Source organism: Xiphophorus hellerii, chromosome 18 (genome assembly GCF_003331165.1).
Source record: "Xiphophorus hellerii strain 12219 chromosome 18, Xiphophorus_hellerii-4.1, whole genome shotgun sequence".
Classification (NCBI taxonomy): domain Eukaryota; kingdom Metazoa; phylum Chordata; class Actinopteri; order Cyprinodontiformes; family Poeciliidae; genus Xiphophorus; species Xiphophorus hellerii.
In genome coordinates this window covers 11,568,709-11,582,067 of record NC_045689.1, presented here as the reverse complement: position 1 = coordinate 11,582,067, position 13,359 = coordinate 11,568,709, and the positions used below count along the sequence as shown (strand labels likewise).

The 13,359-nt window shown below is 37.8% G+C and overlaps 1 protein-coding gene across 1 annotated transcript in view; it reads right to left on the bottom strand.

Annotated features, from left to right (window-relative positions):
- Positions 1 to 13,359, bottom strand: part of LOC116707727 (solute carrier family 12 member 9) — a 70,097-nt gene that overhangs the window by 34,365 nt on the left and 22,373 nt on the right. The window contains exons 7-8 of the mRNA XM_032545223.1: positions 3,548 to 3,705; positions 1,126 to 1,208 (exon numbers count right to left, since the gene is read on the bottom strand). Coding sequence (XP_032401114.1) covers positions 1,126 to 1,208; positions 3,548 to 3,705 — 241 coding nt within the window. The remainder of the gene's footprint in view (positions 1 to 1,125; positions 1,209 to 3,547; positions 3,706 to 13,359) is intronic.

The following is a 13,359-nucleotide window of genomic DNA, read 5'->3' as shown; positions in this document are numbered from 1 at the left end:
ACAACTGTTCTTTTGTCAAAGAAAGTATTAGACAAAAGTCACATAACACAAAAAAATTAATATTCTTCAAAAAATGATAAAGACGAAACATAGCTTTGTTCTAAATATGGGAACAATCTTCTGTTTTCTGCAGATGTGTAAACCTAAGAGTGAAGATGCAATGCAGGAGACTTTTTATGATCAATTGGCAAAAATCTTGCAAAATCTGATTAAATCAAAAATAAAGTTTGATTTCTAAACTATGTTTAATTTAGAAACCATCAAACAGATACTCTAGAATATCTCTTTGGTGGCGGTGGCATCATGACCCGCTATTCTTTATTACATGGGACTGGGTTTAGGTCAAGCAGAATAAAATCACACAGTGTGTAGTTTTGATCCAAACCTCAAGCGTTTCCTTTATTTATTTATTTTTCCATCATGTTGAGCCATTCCTTTGTTAGTCAAACTAACAAATTTATTTTCCAAAAGAAAATAAATGTTTATGAAAGGCCTCACCAAAGTCCAGAACTAAATATGAAAACAAGTCTGTGGGGTGTCATGAAAATCCTGATAAACAAGAGACTGTTCATCAGTCTCCTGACTGATGTAACACTGAGATACGTTTTATCTTTTGGAACCTCTTAGAGACTTTCATTTCAGGATGCAAATAATGAAATATCAAGAAAATCATTCAAGACAGCCCAGTTTTCCTTCATACATGTCTTACATCTGACAGCATTCAGAAAACTGAAAATAAAATGCTCATAATTTGATAGATTTTTGATAGATTTAGAAAACTCTCAAAATTTAGAATATAGCAATACTAAAAAGTCAAGAAGTGACATGCTGATAAGACTCCTTCCTTTGCACACTTCCGCCACAAGGTTATTTCACTTTAATTTCTTTCCAAATAGCAAGTTTTTGTACGTCTAATATTTGGAATTTTAAATTAGCTTAAGGAAATACCATATTGTTTTAGAGGCATAAGTTGGAATTCCTTTAAAGGACACTCCAAGTTGACATTTTGAAGACTACTTTGCACAAACTACCTAACCACAAATAACATTCTAGCCACAAAGAAATGTTTCTTTGCTTCTAAAAGTCTTAAAATCTCTTGTTTTGAACTGGTATATCTCTACTAACCTGCACCAAGAACCAGGACATGAGCACAGAGACCCAGGGGTTGCCACTCTGAGATGTCTTCTTAGCTAGACACAGCACCTTACCTGGAGGAATAAGTGACAAATATAAAAGATTATAAGAAAGTTCTCAGAGGGAAAAAAAACATTAATTGACAAACTTTAAATGGTCATAAGAAGCCACATTAGTGGAAAACAGGTGAGCTTTCTGCCAAGTTAGAGTATTTTAATATTAATTTTGATAGAAAAACTTCACCATATTGTTTATCCAGCAACAATGAAGCCAGACAGATAAAGTAAGTATTAAGTGCACCCCAAAGATTACTAAAATTTCAAGGGGAGATTTTCAGTTCTCTGAATGCTGATGCAGATGTAAGACATCTATGCTACATGTCTTTAGTGGGGGCGTGTAATAATATTAGAGGTTAAACAATGTACAAAAGGTGACAAAACGACCACGAGCTAAAATAAACTCACCATAATTCTCAAATGTGTTTATCAGTTTGGGGAAAATTTAATCTTAACCAAAGCAGGGTTAGATTACTAATAAAAGTCCCAAAAAGTCCATAAACTAGTTTTTACATGAAGGTCTGTATTTGAAGAAATGAGGGGCACTTTGAGGAACTTAAAATGTTGTCACTCATAAGTAGAGTGTGACATTTATCAGATAAGGGCAGGAAACTGTTGCTACTGTTCACAATAACCAATCAGAAAAATATTGCCTGTTGAACTGCGACGTTGAGGTGGATTGGCCAGAATTCATCATTAACAACATGCAAGCCTGGATCCCGTCTTGAATCAGTGGTTCAGACTGGTGGTGTCTAACGTGTGGAACCTTGAACAGTCTCAAAATAATTTTGTTTAATTTGGTAATTGTACTCATATCTTTTACAAATACACACCAATCCAACAGAGCACTAACTGGATGTGTGGGACAGGATCTTTGCATGATGGATGTGCAGCCAAAAAACCTGCAGTAACCGGGTGATGTAATCATATCAGTATGAAACTCTGGGGAAAGTTTTGGATACCTGACCTGGAGATTGCTGTAATGTTTCAGAAGCATTAAGGCATTTCCGAAGGTGAAACAAAGTCAAACACCTGCGCTAACAAGCTGTACCTAATAAAGTGGCCTGGCAATTTTTACAAGATCACCAGTGTACATCAGTATTTAGACTAGGAATGGCAAGCTTTAATAACCCTGACATTTAAACAGATTTCTGTAATTAACTCCACGTCTGATCTAAAAACAGAGAGCTGGAGTAGGCGGCAGATTCGGTGAGAGAGATAAACTGAGCCGATGAGTTACTTTATTTAATAACTCACCGCCACTTGGTTTTCTGGGAGACAGTGCTCCCACATACTTGTCATACCTCAGACAACTTTCTCTTTCGGCCATCACATTCTGACTTAAGAGGTTGCTGGCTGACTCATGACTGACTGACAGAAACACACAGCCCTGTATGGAGGTAGAATGAAGTGGCGGGCGATGGAGAGAAATCTGCTTTTCAGAGTAAATTTCACACCTGATAAAGAAGCTGAATTAAATCAGTGAGACTTTTAAGTCAAATCGATGCAGATGTGGGAGGGGGTGGAGAGAGGCAGGACAGCGCTGAAGGAGTTGGAGATTAGCAAGTTGTAAAGAAAGAGATTGAAATGTGTGGGAAGAAAACTCCAGAGTGTACGTGTTGGGAAACTGACACATCCATCAGTCAGTCCACATAGGACAGTGGCAAGGTTAAGCAACGAGCTGCATGCATGAATGACAACAAGAACACACACAAACGGACAACCGGTGTGATCACAGTCACAAATATCTGCTGTACCTCCTCAACTTTTATGGTTCCACAGTTGCCAACTTCTAATTAAACTAATTTATTTGATTTATGTTAACCCTTTGGTTGTTGGGGTGTAGGCAAGCCTGAGTCAGCTGCTTCTTTTGATCACTCTACAGACAAACTTGTGCTAATAAATTCATTTATCTCCCCTAAAGTACACACCGGAGCTTGAGTACATGCAAATGGAAACAGGCGGACAAATAAAATATGCTTAAAAATAATAAAAGAGAGGAGAAGGATGGCACTCACAATTATTAATAATGAAAAAACAGCAGGCTGGACGGACTCACACAGAGAAGTAATGGAAATCACACGTGCTGCATAAACTTGATATGCCAGTGACTTTCACAGAGACAGAGTTTGTGTTTAAACTTTTAAATGGCAAATTACATTTCCATCAGAAATACCACGTACTTCTCCTCACTGTCCTGAGATATCCGGATCACTTTGTAGGCTGTAGCTTTTGCTTTAAACAGCTCTCTCATCGCCCTTTCAAAAACTCAGGAGCTTCTCATGTTAAAGCTTCAAAATGGCATCAGCGTGAAAAAGAGCATTTGCTCCACTGCATAGCTTTGTCACTTTACCCACCAAATAAGTCATCCTTCGCCAAGGCATACAGGATGCGAGAGGCTCCGATGAGATTGCTCATTGAGGCAGAAATCGTAGAGGAATAAACTCCAATGATGACGACGGGCTCCCAGATGTTGATGGCCCTCAGAAAACTGTAATCCCTCTGAAGGAGAACACTGCAAAAGTAAAATGTAAAAGGTTTAACCCACATGATCATGATATCACTTTGTAATCAAAGCAGGTCCTTGTTAGACAAAGCGGAGCAGACATGCTTGTAGGAACAATGAGCAGAATGATAATACTTTAGAACGAGGAGGCAGAACTTTTTAAGAAGTTTAAACACTTTCAGCCTTTTTTAAAATTTGTGAACCTAAAATAAATTTCAAAACATTACAAACATTTAGGTTACTTACATTAGATAAACATTGAATGTCAATTGATTAAATACTAATATATATATACAGTATATACTGTATGTATATATAAACACATTACAAATAAATTACCTGAAGCAAGTAAATTATTTGCTTTTCTGATACAAATACCAGTATGTCTTGACTTTCAGGTTAATCTTCTAGTAAATCAGGTAAAAGCATTCCTTCCAATAACATCAGGGTTGAAAATAAAGACAAAAAAAGAAAGAAACCCTTAAATTGGGATTGTAAATCTGATTTTCACCAAACATTTAAACAGTGACTTCAAAACTATTCATTCCTCTTCAATATTCCCCATTTCCCTCCTCTACAACCACAAATGTACTTTACAGATGTTTTATACAATATATCAATGCAAAGTATTGTGTTACACAGAACAGCAAAGAAAACAAAACTTAAAGTCCTACATAAAAAAGCTTTTTTGTCACATTTATTAGTGACATCTACTCTAAATGAATGAGAGTAGCTGTCATTTAAAACTCATTTGTTCTGGGGGTAAAATGTGCTTGTGTCCACTAGAAAAAGAACAAGATTGAGGTGATGATTACTCTGAGGATGTCTAATGAGGAGGTCCAGATATACAGAGACCACCACCACAATGAATGTGCGTGGGTGTGTGCTCAATACATGAAGAAAGAGAGATCAGAAAGTACAAAAAACTCTGAAGGGTGTGTGTGATTATAGCTTGCTCCCCACCTCCTTTCAATACAACACAGCTAGGGAGATGAGAATTAAAGCACAGGGTTTCTCCCTCCCCTGATCCATCTCAATCTTCCTTTGTGACTCAATTCTCTCTCACACACACACGCGCCCGCACACCCGCAGACACACACACACAAATCCAATCCATCTATTCCCCTCCTGTATCACCTCCATCTCCCTGATTCTGATGTTTGAGAGGTCTTTCTAGCTTTTCTGGCTCAGTCCTCCTCATTTTATTTCAACTCTGATCCGTGACTGCTCTCATTTTCTTTTCGTCCCTCCCCTTCTTCCCTCCTAATTAATACTCTCATCACGTTTTCTTTCAGGTCCACTGATTTTAATACTTATTATTATGGCCCTATTAGGTATTGTTCACTCCATCCAAATGTCTGAGAACATTATTATTTCATATGGAGTCCAAAAGGCAGTAAGCACACTCACTCACAAGCACACATAGACACCGACAGAAAGGATTTCAGGGTGAATCGTGTGAACCAGGACCCTGCGGAGAAGCCACATTGCTGCAGTTTTCCGTTGCCACTTTGGATTGTAGGGATGCAGAATATTACCAGCATGTCAATAGTAAATACACCGACATATCTTGGTAAAATGCTTTTAAGGTCAATTTTTAATTAGTTGTTGGGACTTGACATCTGTTAGTGAATCAGAATCACCCAAGCTTTTGGAATACGTTGATATCTACAGTTCTACCTAAAATGCACCCATTCATTTGGTAACACTGTTTCGTCACAAGAAGCATGTTCTGGTTTTGAATCCCAGCCTAAAGTCTTTCTGCATAGAGTTTAGGGCCAAAATTAAGAGTACTGTGCAAATGGCAGTGGCTACTTCCAGTTTGAAGCCAGCTACTGATATGATTAATGATAGGACGGCACCAGTAATTGAGTGGTCAACTTGTATTAGTGATGGAGAGGCTAGTGACTAGCATGCCTAGTCATTAGTCTCTCTTGTCTATTGGTGGCATGGAGAAGTGATCTTAACCCCCTATAATGGTGCATTCAGACCGGATAGTCCGGTAGACTTGGTTTGATTGGGGACTTAAATTGCAACATTTGTTACATTTTGCAGTTTGCGTTCACACTGCACTGTCAAACGACTAAAACTAACTGAAAAACCTGTTCCCCCCGTCGCCTGTGGGGGCGCTGCACCAAGAACTACTGAAGAAATCGACACAAAACCTCTTAAGAAGACCAGCGCAATTTCCTTCTTCACAAAAAGTAAGCAAAAAAGGAGCGGTGTCAGATTTTAGCAGTTGTAGGACTTCTTCATTCATATGCAGTACATTACTGGTTTGGACATCGCCAGTTAGCCGCTAACGCTAGCGACGCTCCTGCAGGCGCCATTATTACGCCGTCAGTCTGTCCACTAAACCAGGCTGTTCCAATGTGAGATGAGCAGGTATCTCACAAAATGATCGCAGCGCCTTTATTTCTTACCCGATTTCCATAAATATGGCTTAAATTAAAGCTGAGAAAATTGCTGATGTTTGTAAGTATTCTCCCCTGATATAAATCTATAAGCAGTTTGATTTCTATCAAGATGCAAGAAAGGACTAAGCAAATTGCTCTTTTATATTGGTGAATAATTACATAATTGCTGTTAATTTTATTAGTTTGTCAAAATGTAACAAACCATGTTTCATATACTTTATGTATGGGGCATATGAAATACGTCATCCTATTTGATGATTAAATATTCAAACAACCGAGGCAATTAGTCCCATTTTTGTCATTTATTAAAGGTTTAAAAATTACAGCAGCTGCAGAGCGCCACAGTAATGGGGATTTAAGCTGAACAGTAAAACAACTTTAAACCATTTATATTCTGCTTTTCCTTGCTTTCTGTGTTGGCACGCAGACCCGTTGCCATGACAACCGACCCAACATCTTTGTTAACCCGCAGAGCAGAGAGTAATATATTGACCAGAATGTCCTGCACTGTTGCCAACTTCCTGCTTTTGAAACGGTCTCTAGTCAGGTTGCATTCAGACAGGTTTTCTACCATTTTAGAGTTCACTTCAACTGGACCGAGACCTAGGTTTATAGGAGGATTAGAGTTCGCTTTTTAAGTCCGTTTTGGAATTCAAATTTACATTCTGACCTCCCCCCAAAAAATCTGACTTTCTAGACAAACGGATTAGAGTTTGATTCAGGACTCTAATCCTGATTGGTCTGAATGCACCCTACTTTTCCAAGGGAGGTTGACACAATGCATGGTCTAGTGTGAAGTTTTTATGTTATGACAACATGACTGACCTTAATGGTGATCCTTAATGGTGTTAAGGTCAGTGTTGGTGAGGAACTACTAGCTTTTTAACTTCAAATATGATCGATGGATTTATACAATTTAGAACTTGTTGGAATTTAAACTTCCAAATGAACGCAGCCTGAAGCAACAAATAATCACAAATCTATGATAGCTTAAATTAAGGGAACTGGTCGCAATTAATATACTTGTCAACAGACAAGAGTCACTAAACTGAATGTGTCTGTAAAACAAAATAGTGCAAACCACTGAAATATTTTTAATTTTGTGTGTGTGTTTATCAGAGAAGAGGGTCAAAACATGTCACTTGAATATTAATTTCTTTGATGTGGAACAGAAGCTAAATTAATCTGGAAAGCTTGACATTTCCTAAATGGCTCTCCAAAACAAAGAGGCAGCAAACTGGGCGACAGTGATGATAAATGGTATGAGTTTGTATGAGAGAGAAGGGAGGGAGAGAGAGTAAAGTCAATATATCGGGTTAAAGCAGAATGTACAATATGTTTTTATGGAGGTAAGTTTTTCCCCCTTTACAAGCTGTGTATTCATTACTCAGGGAATACTGTGCATGTATGTATGTGACTGTGAGTGGGTGGCTATGTAGTTGTGCTAGTGATCGTAATTATTGATCAGATCATCCAGCTCAAATGAGCTCTGCTGTAGAAATAAAGAGGAGAACAAAAGCGCGAGAGATTAAAGGAGCTTGTTTAGAAAAGAGGAGGAAACACAGCTCATTGACTAAAATGAGCCCACTGAGATTGTTCGGTCGATTGTTCTCTCTCCTGCCATCAAGCTCCAGCCTTCAGCTCATTTGTTTACCATTTTTATTCATGCCATCAATTGTGTATTCATGCGTATTCATATTTTAATCCATCATCCTGTGTGTTTGTGTGTCTGATAATTCACCTGCGCCTTTGTCGAACATTATGGATTAATTATGTGTTATTTCTCAAATGGGATGAAAAATTAAGCGCTGACACCAAGGGCGGGCGGCACACATGCGTTTAGGTGTTAAAATTAGAAACCAACTGGAAGTCACAAGAAGTTCTTGTGTAATTCTTGGAGTGAGAGGAACAATTAAAGATCATCCAGTCTAATGCACATATAGAATGCCCATTGAAGACTCGGATGTGATCAGCGCTAATTACACAGAGGGTTTTGGCAGGTAGTCAACATTGCTGTCATACTCACAGCACCATTAAGTTATCATTAGTGTTAAAAGAGTACATGAATAACAGAAAAGTCGATCTTCATTAAAATGAACCTGAGTTTGGACATAGCCTCAAATAGGCAAAAAGAGTCAGCGGCATCAGAGAGAAAAAGACTGCAGGAAGTTAGTAATACATCGCATGCACTCTCTCTCCGCTCTTGCCCCCCTCTTCTGTTACTCAACGATGTAGGAGAGCAGATGTAGGCACTGCTCAGTAGCATCTGAGAAGTGGAGAAACAGGAAAACCTCCCAAATTGTTTTACTATTCTGAACTAACTAAAAAGTATAAATACAAAAACAACAGACATGAGAAATTACAATTTCATTCTGTTACATCTGTCCTGCTACAAAACAAACATATGTAAAAACTTAACAATTCCTAGTCTAAGTAAATACATTAAATCCTGGATGTTAACAATTATTGTATAATGAAATGTCAATTTCAAAATAATCAAAAAATCTTGGAGGCAGCTGGTAATGCATTTAACAGAGAATACTTTCAGGAAAGCTTAACAGTTTTACAAAGATATATCCACTAATCATAGTAGGAATAATTTCTTCTCCCATTTCACTGCTGATTTGTTCCTCCTTGTCATTAATGATGATTAACTACCTAAATTTCACTTCTTTAACAGAAAATGTGGAACTGAAATGTTGATTACATATGTTGTGAAAAATCAGTGCAAGCTGGACCTGAGTAAAGTAAAAAAAAAGGCAAAATTAGACTATTGTATCAAAGAAAATAACTGACTACGAAGGGCTTTGCATCTTGATTTATGGTCCAATACAAGAGTAAAGAAATCCAATTTCCTCTCCAAGTTTACTCTTCTATTTACACTGTAAGATAACTTTGTTAATAACTTGGTGTAATTAAAAAGTTGGTTCATTTCAATGGATTGCTTCATTATATTAGGTTATGAAGAAATCCTTAAGTGCTCATTCCTTTACCCAAGCAAGCAAAGCACCACATTAAAGAAAAGCCCTTGAAATACTCAACCTTGGTCATATTTCAACAAGTCCTTTGGTGTAAAATATTTTACCGTGCAACAATCTTCACAATGGTTCATGTAGAGTGAGAAAATTATATAGAGCAACCACTGCATTTATTTTGTGCAGCAATTAAAAAGTAAATGTTGATCCTGGTATAAGAGGTGATGGTAATTACTGCACTCCATGGAGAGAGGGAACAAACAACTCACTATTAGTAAGAGGGAAGGTAAGTTGATGTTTTTTTTCCAAATCTGGCATGGGTCGAACTCCACAATCTCAAAATGCATATTTTACTAAATGCCTCCATTTCCTAAATGGGCACTTGTAAAAAGCCCCCTTCCATTTACTGCAATCTCTCTTTTACAAACTTTAAACTCTAAAGATCAAGGTGAAAAGACCTGTATTAATTTTTCAGTGTGAATATGTTGAATCAGATTTTTCACAGAGAACAGTCTGAATAAAAGTGCCAGGTTCTTACAAGTGCAGCGTAATCATAACTATTGTTGAATGTCAAGTGTGATATAAAAGCATACCATCTCGGCTCTAAGACATGAAAAGGGGGACTACTTTACACTACGCCAGTGGTGAAGTACAATAAAGAACCCGTTTTGCAAGGAAAGGCAGAATAGAAACCCTCCGAGCACAATTTGAAAATAAAAACCCGAGCAGAAACTGGCTGAACACACAGATCTATATTCACAGAAGGCCAATGTTACGTTATAGTGCCTGCATTTGAAACCAGTTTTCTTGGAATGAGCTTCTCAGAGACACCTGAATTGCCTCCATAGCAACAAATGCACCAGAAGAGAACTAGACCCTTCACCGCTGGGATTTAACATTGGTCTTTAAACCCAGTTCTCCTTGACCTTGTAGGTAGTGTCAGAGTGTAGCCACAGTGCGCTGGGGATAAGGATGATGCACAGAGATGGAGCAAGTAGTAGCTGAGGGAAAGAACCGAAACAGAAAGCAAAAACACGGAGTGAATGATGGGATGGAAGAGACAGAGAGGGAGGCAAGAGGGGAGGAGCAGAGTTAAGTGCTCTCAGGAGAGTAGACTGTGGTTAAGGATTATTAAATGGGATCAATAACTAACAAGGCCTCTGCGTTCACATCCCCACACACACACAGTCTCCCCCTTTTTTCCCCTCCATCATCCTCTCCTCAGTCACAAGCCTTTTCTTCCCTCATAAAACTGCAGATGCAAGTCTAAGCTTTTTTATTGGTTTGTCTTTCTCCTTTATATTTGTACATGTTTAGAACATCTTTTTTGATATTGCTTTCCATTTAGTCTGTTTTCAGCCGCTCCTTTTCACTATTTCTGGACCCAAATAGTAATCTCTATGAGCCCAAAATTTGTGATTAAAGTATTTAACATGGGTGCGACGCAAAGAGGAACAAATGCCTGCATTTACTTCCCAGATTCTACACAACTGAAAAATAAAACCAATCAGCAATAGCAACTTTCTTACACTTAGAAATAATTATTTAACTAAACTACAAAACACACTATGGATTGTCAACAACAAAGAGGGACTAATCCTCCCTTTGAAACATCTTGTTAATCACCTGCTTGATTCAAAGCAAAGTACCTCAAATAAGGTTGCTTTGATTGAGGTATTTCTGACACTTGTTGCACAAGTGTGTGAAGCCCCCTTTTTCATTTGTCTTCCATTATTGCGTAAGATGATGGTGAAACACTTAGCTTCTCCATCTGTTCAGCATCACCGCTATTGCTTGATTCAAAGCTCTGTATAGTAAGATCTATGAAACTGTTGGGCAAGCAGCCTGCTGATCTGATGATCAATGACAAATCTGTTCAATGTGGCATTAAGCAATGGCAATGTACAAACCTCCAAACTAGAAATGGTTTTTGCTAAAGTAAATATAGTTCATCATATCAAATGACCTCAAGTGTGATAGCCAAATTCAGTCAGCGTGCATCGCTCTGTGTCACAAGACAAAATAATAAAAAACAAAACAATAATCGAGAAATCTTGCAAATACAATAGGCCTTCGCCAGTGATTCGCTGCTCGGGCCTAATAAAACACCAAAAGTTCCCAAAGGTGTTGAAACCTACCATTCAATAGAGCGGTGGGCTGCTCACCCAGAGTGACAAAGTATTTCATATTTTTCATCTTTTTTTAGACTCATTGATGTCCTTTGAAAACTTCTAATCTCTTCAGTTCTAAAGTGAAATGCTTCATTGAATCAGCTTTTATAGTTACCTTGATGAATTCATTGAATTTGACCTTGTAGCTCTTTCACTACCAAAACAGAAAATGCCCCAACCATAAAGTTTTCAAATTGTCACAAAACTGCTTTCCTGTTTTATTTTAAGATTGCTTCCAATTGGTGCAATTAACATGAAACAATGGTCAGTAAAGGGCCACAGATTTTTGAGTTGCAGTCAGCTACAAATTATTCAAAAATGACTGGATGGCATCCCTGTGCCAATAATTGAGACTTGATCAGCACAAAGCTAAACTAGATCACATCACTGCCATGTGTTCTGCTGTATAAAATTTAAAGAGAGCACAGTTTCTTTCTACCATGACTTTAAATCTTTTTCTCTCCTCTACCTGGTTAACATTCTGTCATGTTTTCCTTCATTATTATGTTCAATAACAGCACATGAAGCCATGGAGTAGAAGATAGATGAAGGAGTTTTGTTTTAGGGATACATGATAGGTGGTGTTTGAATTAACATCAATACAGCCAATGTTAGTAATGTTTTTAATATATCTTTATTGGTCCTATAAGTTGAGCTGATATCAGCCAATGGTATTAATATCATCATTGAGTGGGTGGCCATGTGGTGTTTTCAGTGAAACAACTCATGTAGGATTGTTTCACTGAAGCAGAGAAGGAATATTAATGGCATGGTCATTTTTCTCACAGAAAGGGAATAATACTGGTAAGTACAATCAGTCAAAACAGCAATATTGTTATATCTGATATCAATATTGTCCCAAATTCTCATATCAGTGCATTCATATGTCATTATCTTGACTTGGATATTAATATTTGCTCCAAAGCATGGCTTGTTGGGGTTGCAAAAAGAAGACCAATATTTTTCTTCAAGATCTTCAAGATTCAGTCCAACTCTCATTTCTCATTTAGCTCCATTCTCTAAGGGAAGCAACTTTTTATTCAGAAAGAACACAGCATTGGAGGACTTGGCCTGTGATCCTGCCATTGTTAAACCCCCTTCTTCAAAAGTGAACATAATCACTGCAGTGAAGAGATAACCAAAAAAGACAGCGTGGTTGATGGATGGATGGTTGGATGATAGACAAGGAGATGATGGAGGAAGGAGAAGTGGAAGCCAAAAATGCTGCTGTTGGGTGATAGTACCTGACAATGGGACAGGGAGGACGAGAGCGTGGAAAAAGCAAAGCAGGGATGTTAGACTTATCTCTGTCCAGGAACTACAGTTTCACATTTCTTTTTTCCTGGTTTTGAAAAAGGAAAAGAAAAAAAAATCTACATTCCGACAGTCTCCCAGATTTCCATCAAAAATGTTATAACTATTCTGTGTCAGTAGGTGGCAGTAACAACAACATCAACATTTAAAGAACAGAATCTTGAGCATGAAGTCCAGGGTTTAAGATTTTTTTTAAATCTTCCAAAACAACTGTAGATTCTGTTTTATAAAAATATTTAAATTACATGTGGATGGGAGGTTCAAATACCACAAAAAAAAGTAATTGCTTTGGAAAATACTTGTGTTGGTAAAGGCAGGGTCCAATGAACACAGGCACCAGAAATGTGTTCTATCTTAAGGATAACTGGATATTTTTATCATCAGAATTGGGATAAAGTCAGTAATGTGCAGAAAGAAAATAAGGTGAAAGATTCATATTATTGGCAGAGGTTCAGGAGGAGTAAAATCAAATTGCACAAAGTTAGCATGAGAGGACATGGAAAATGTGTTTTCATGAGAATGGAGGCAAACGAAACTGTTTGAAAACAGATGAATCAGACACAGAATGTGAGGAGACAAGAGCTGAGAAGACAAGATAGACAGAAGCACCTCGTAGGGGAGGAGGGGGATGAGCGAATTTTACCCAGATTCACAAAGCTGCATGTCAGAGATAGCAGCACAAAAGAAGGCCCGGCAGATTCAAATTAATATCATTATCAAGTCAGGTTATTAATACAAAGACGTCTGTAGCACAGGGTAGGATAAGCCCACAGGTCACAGACATGC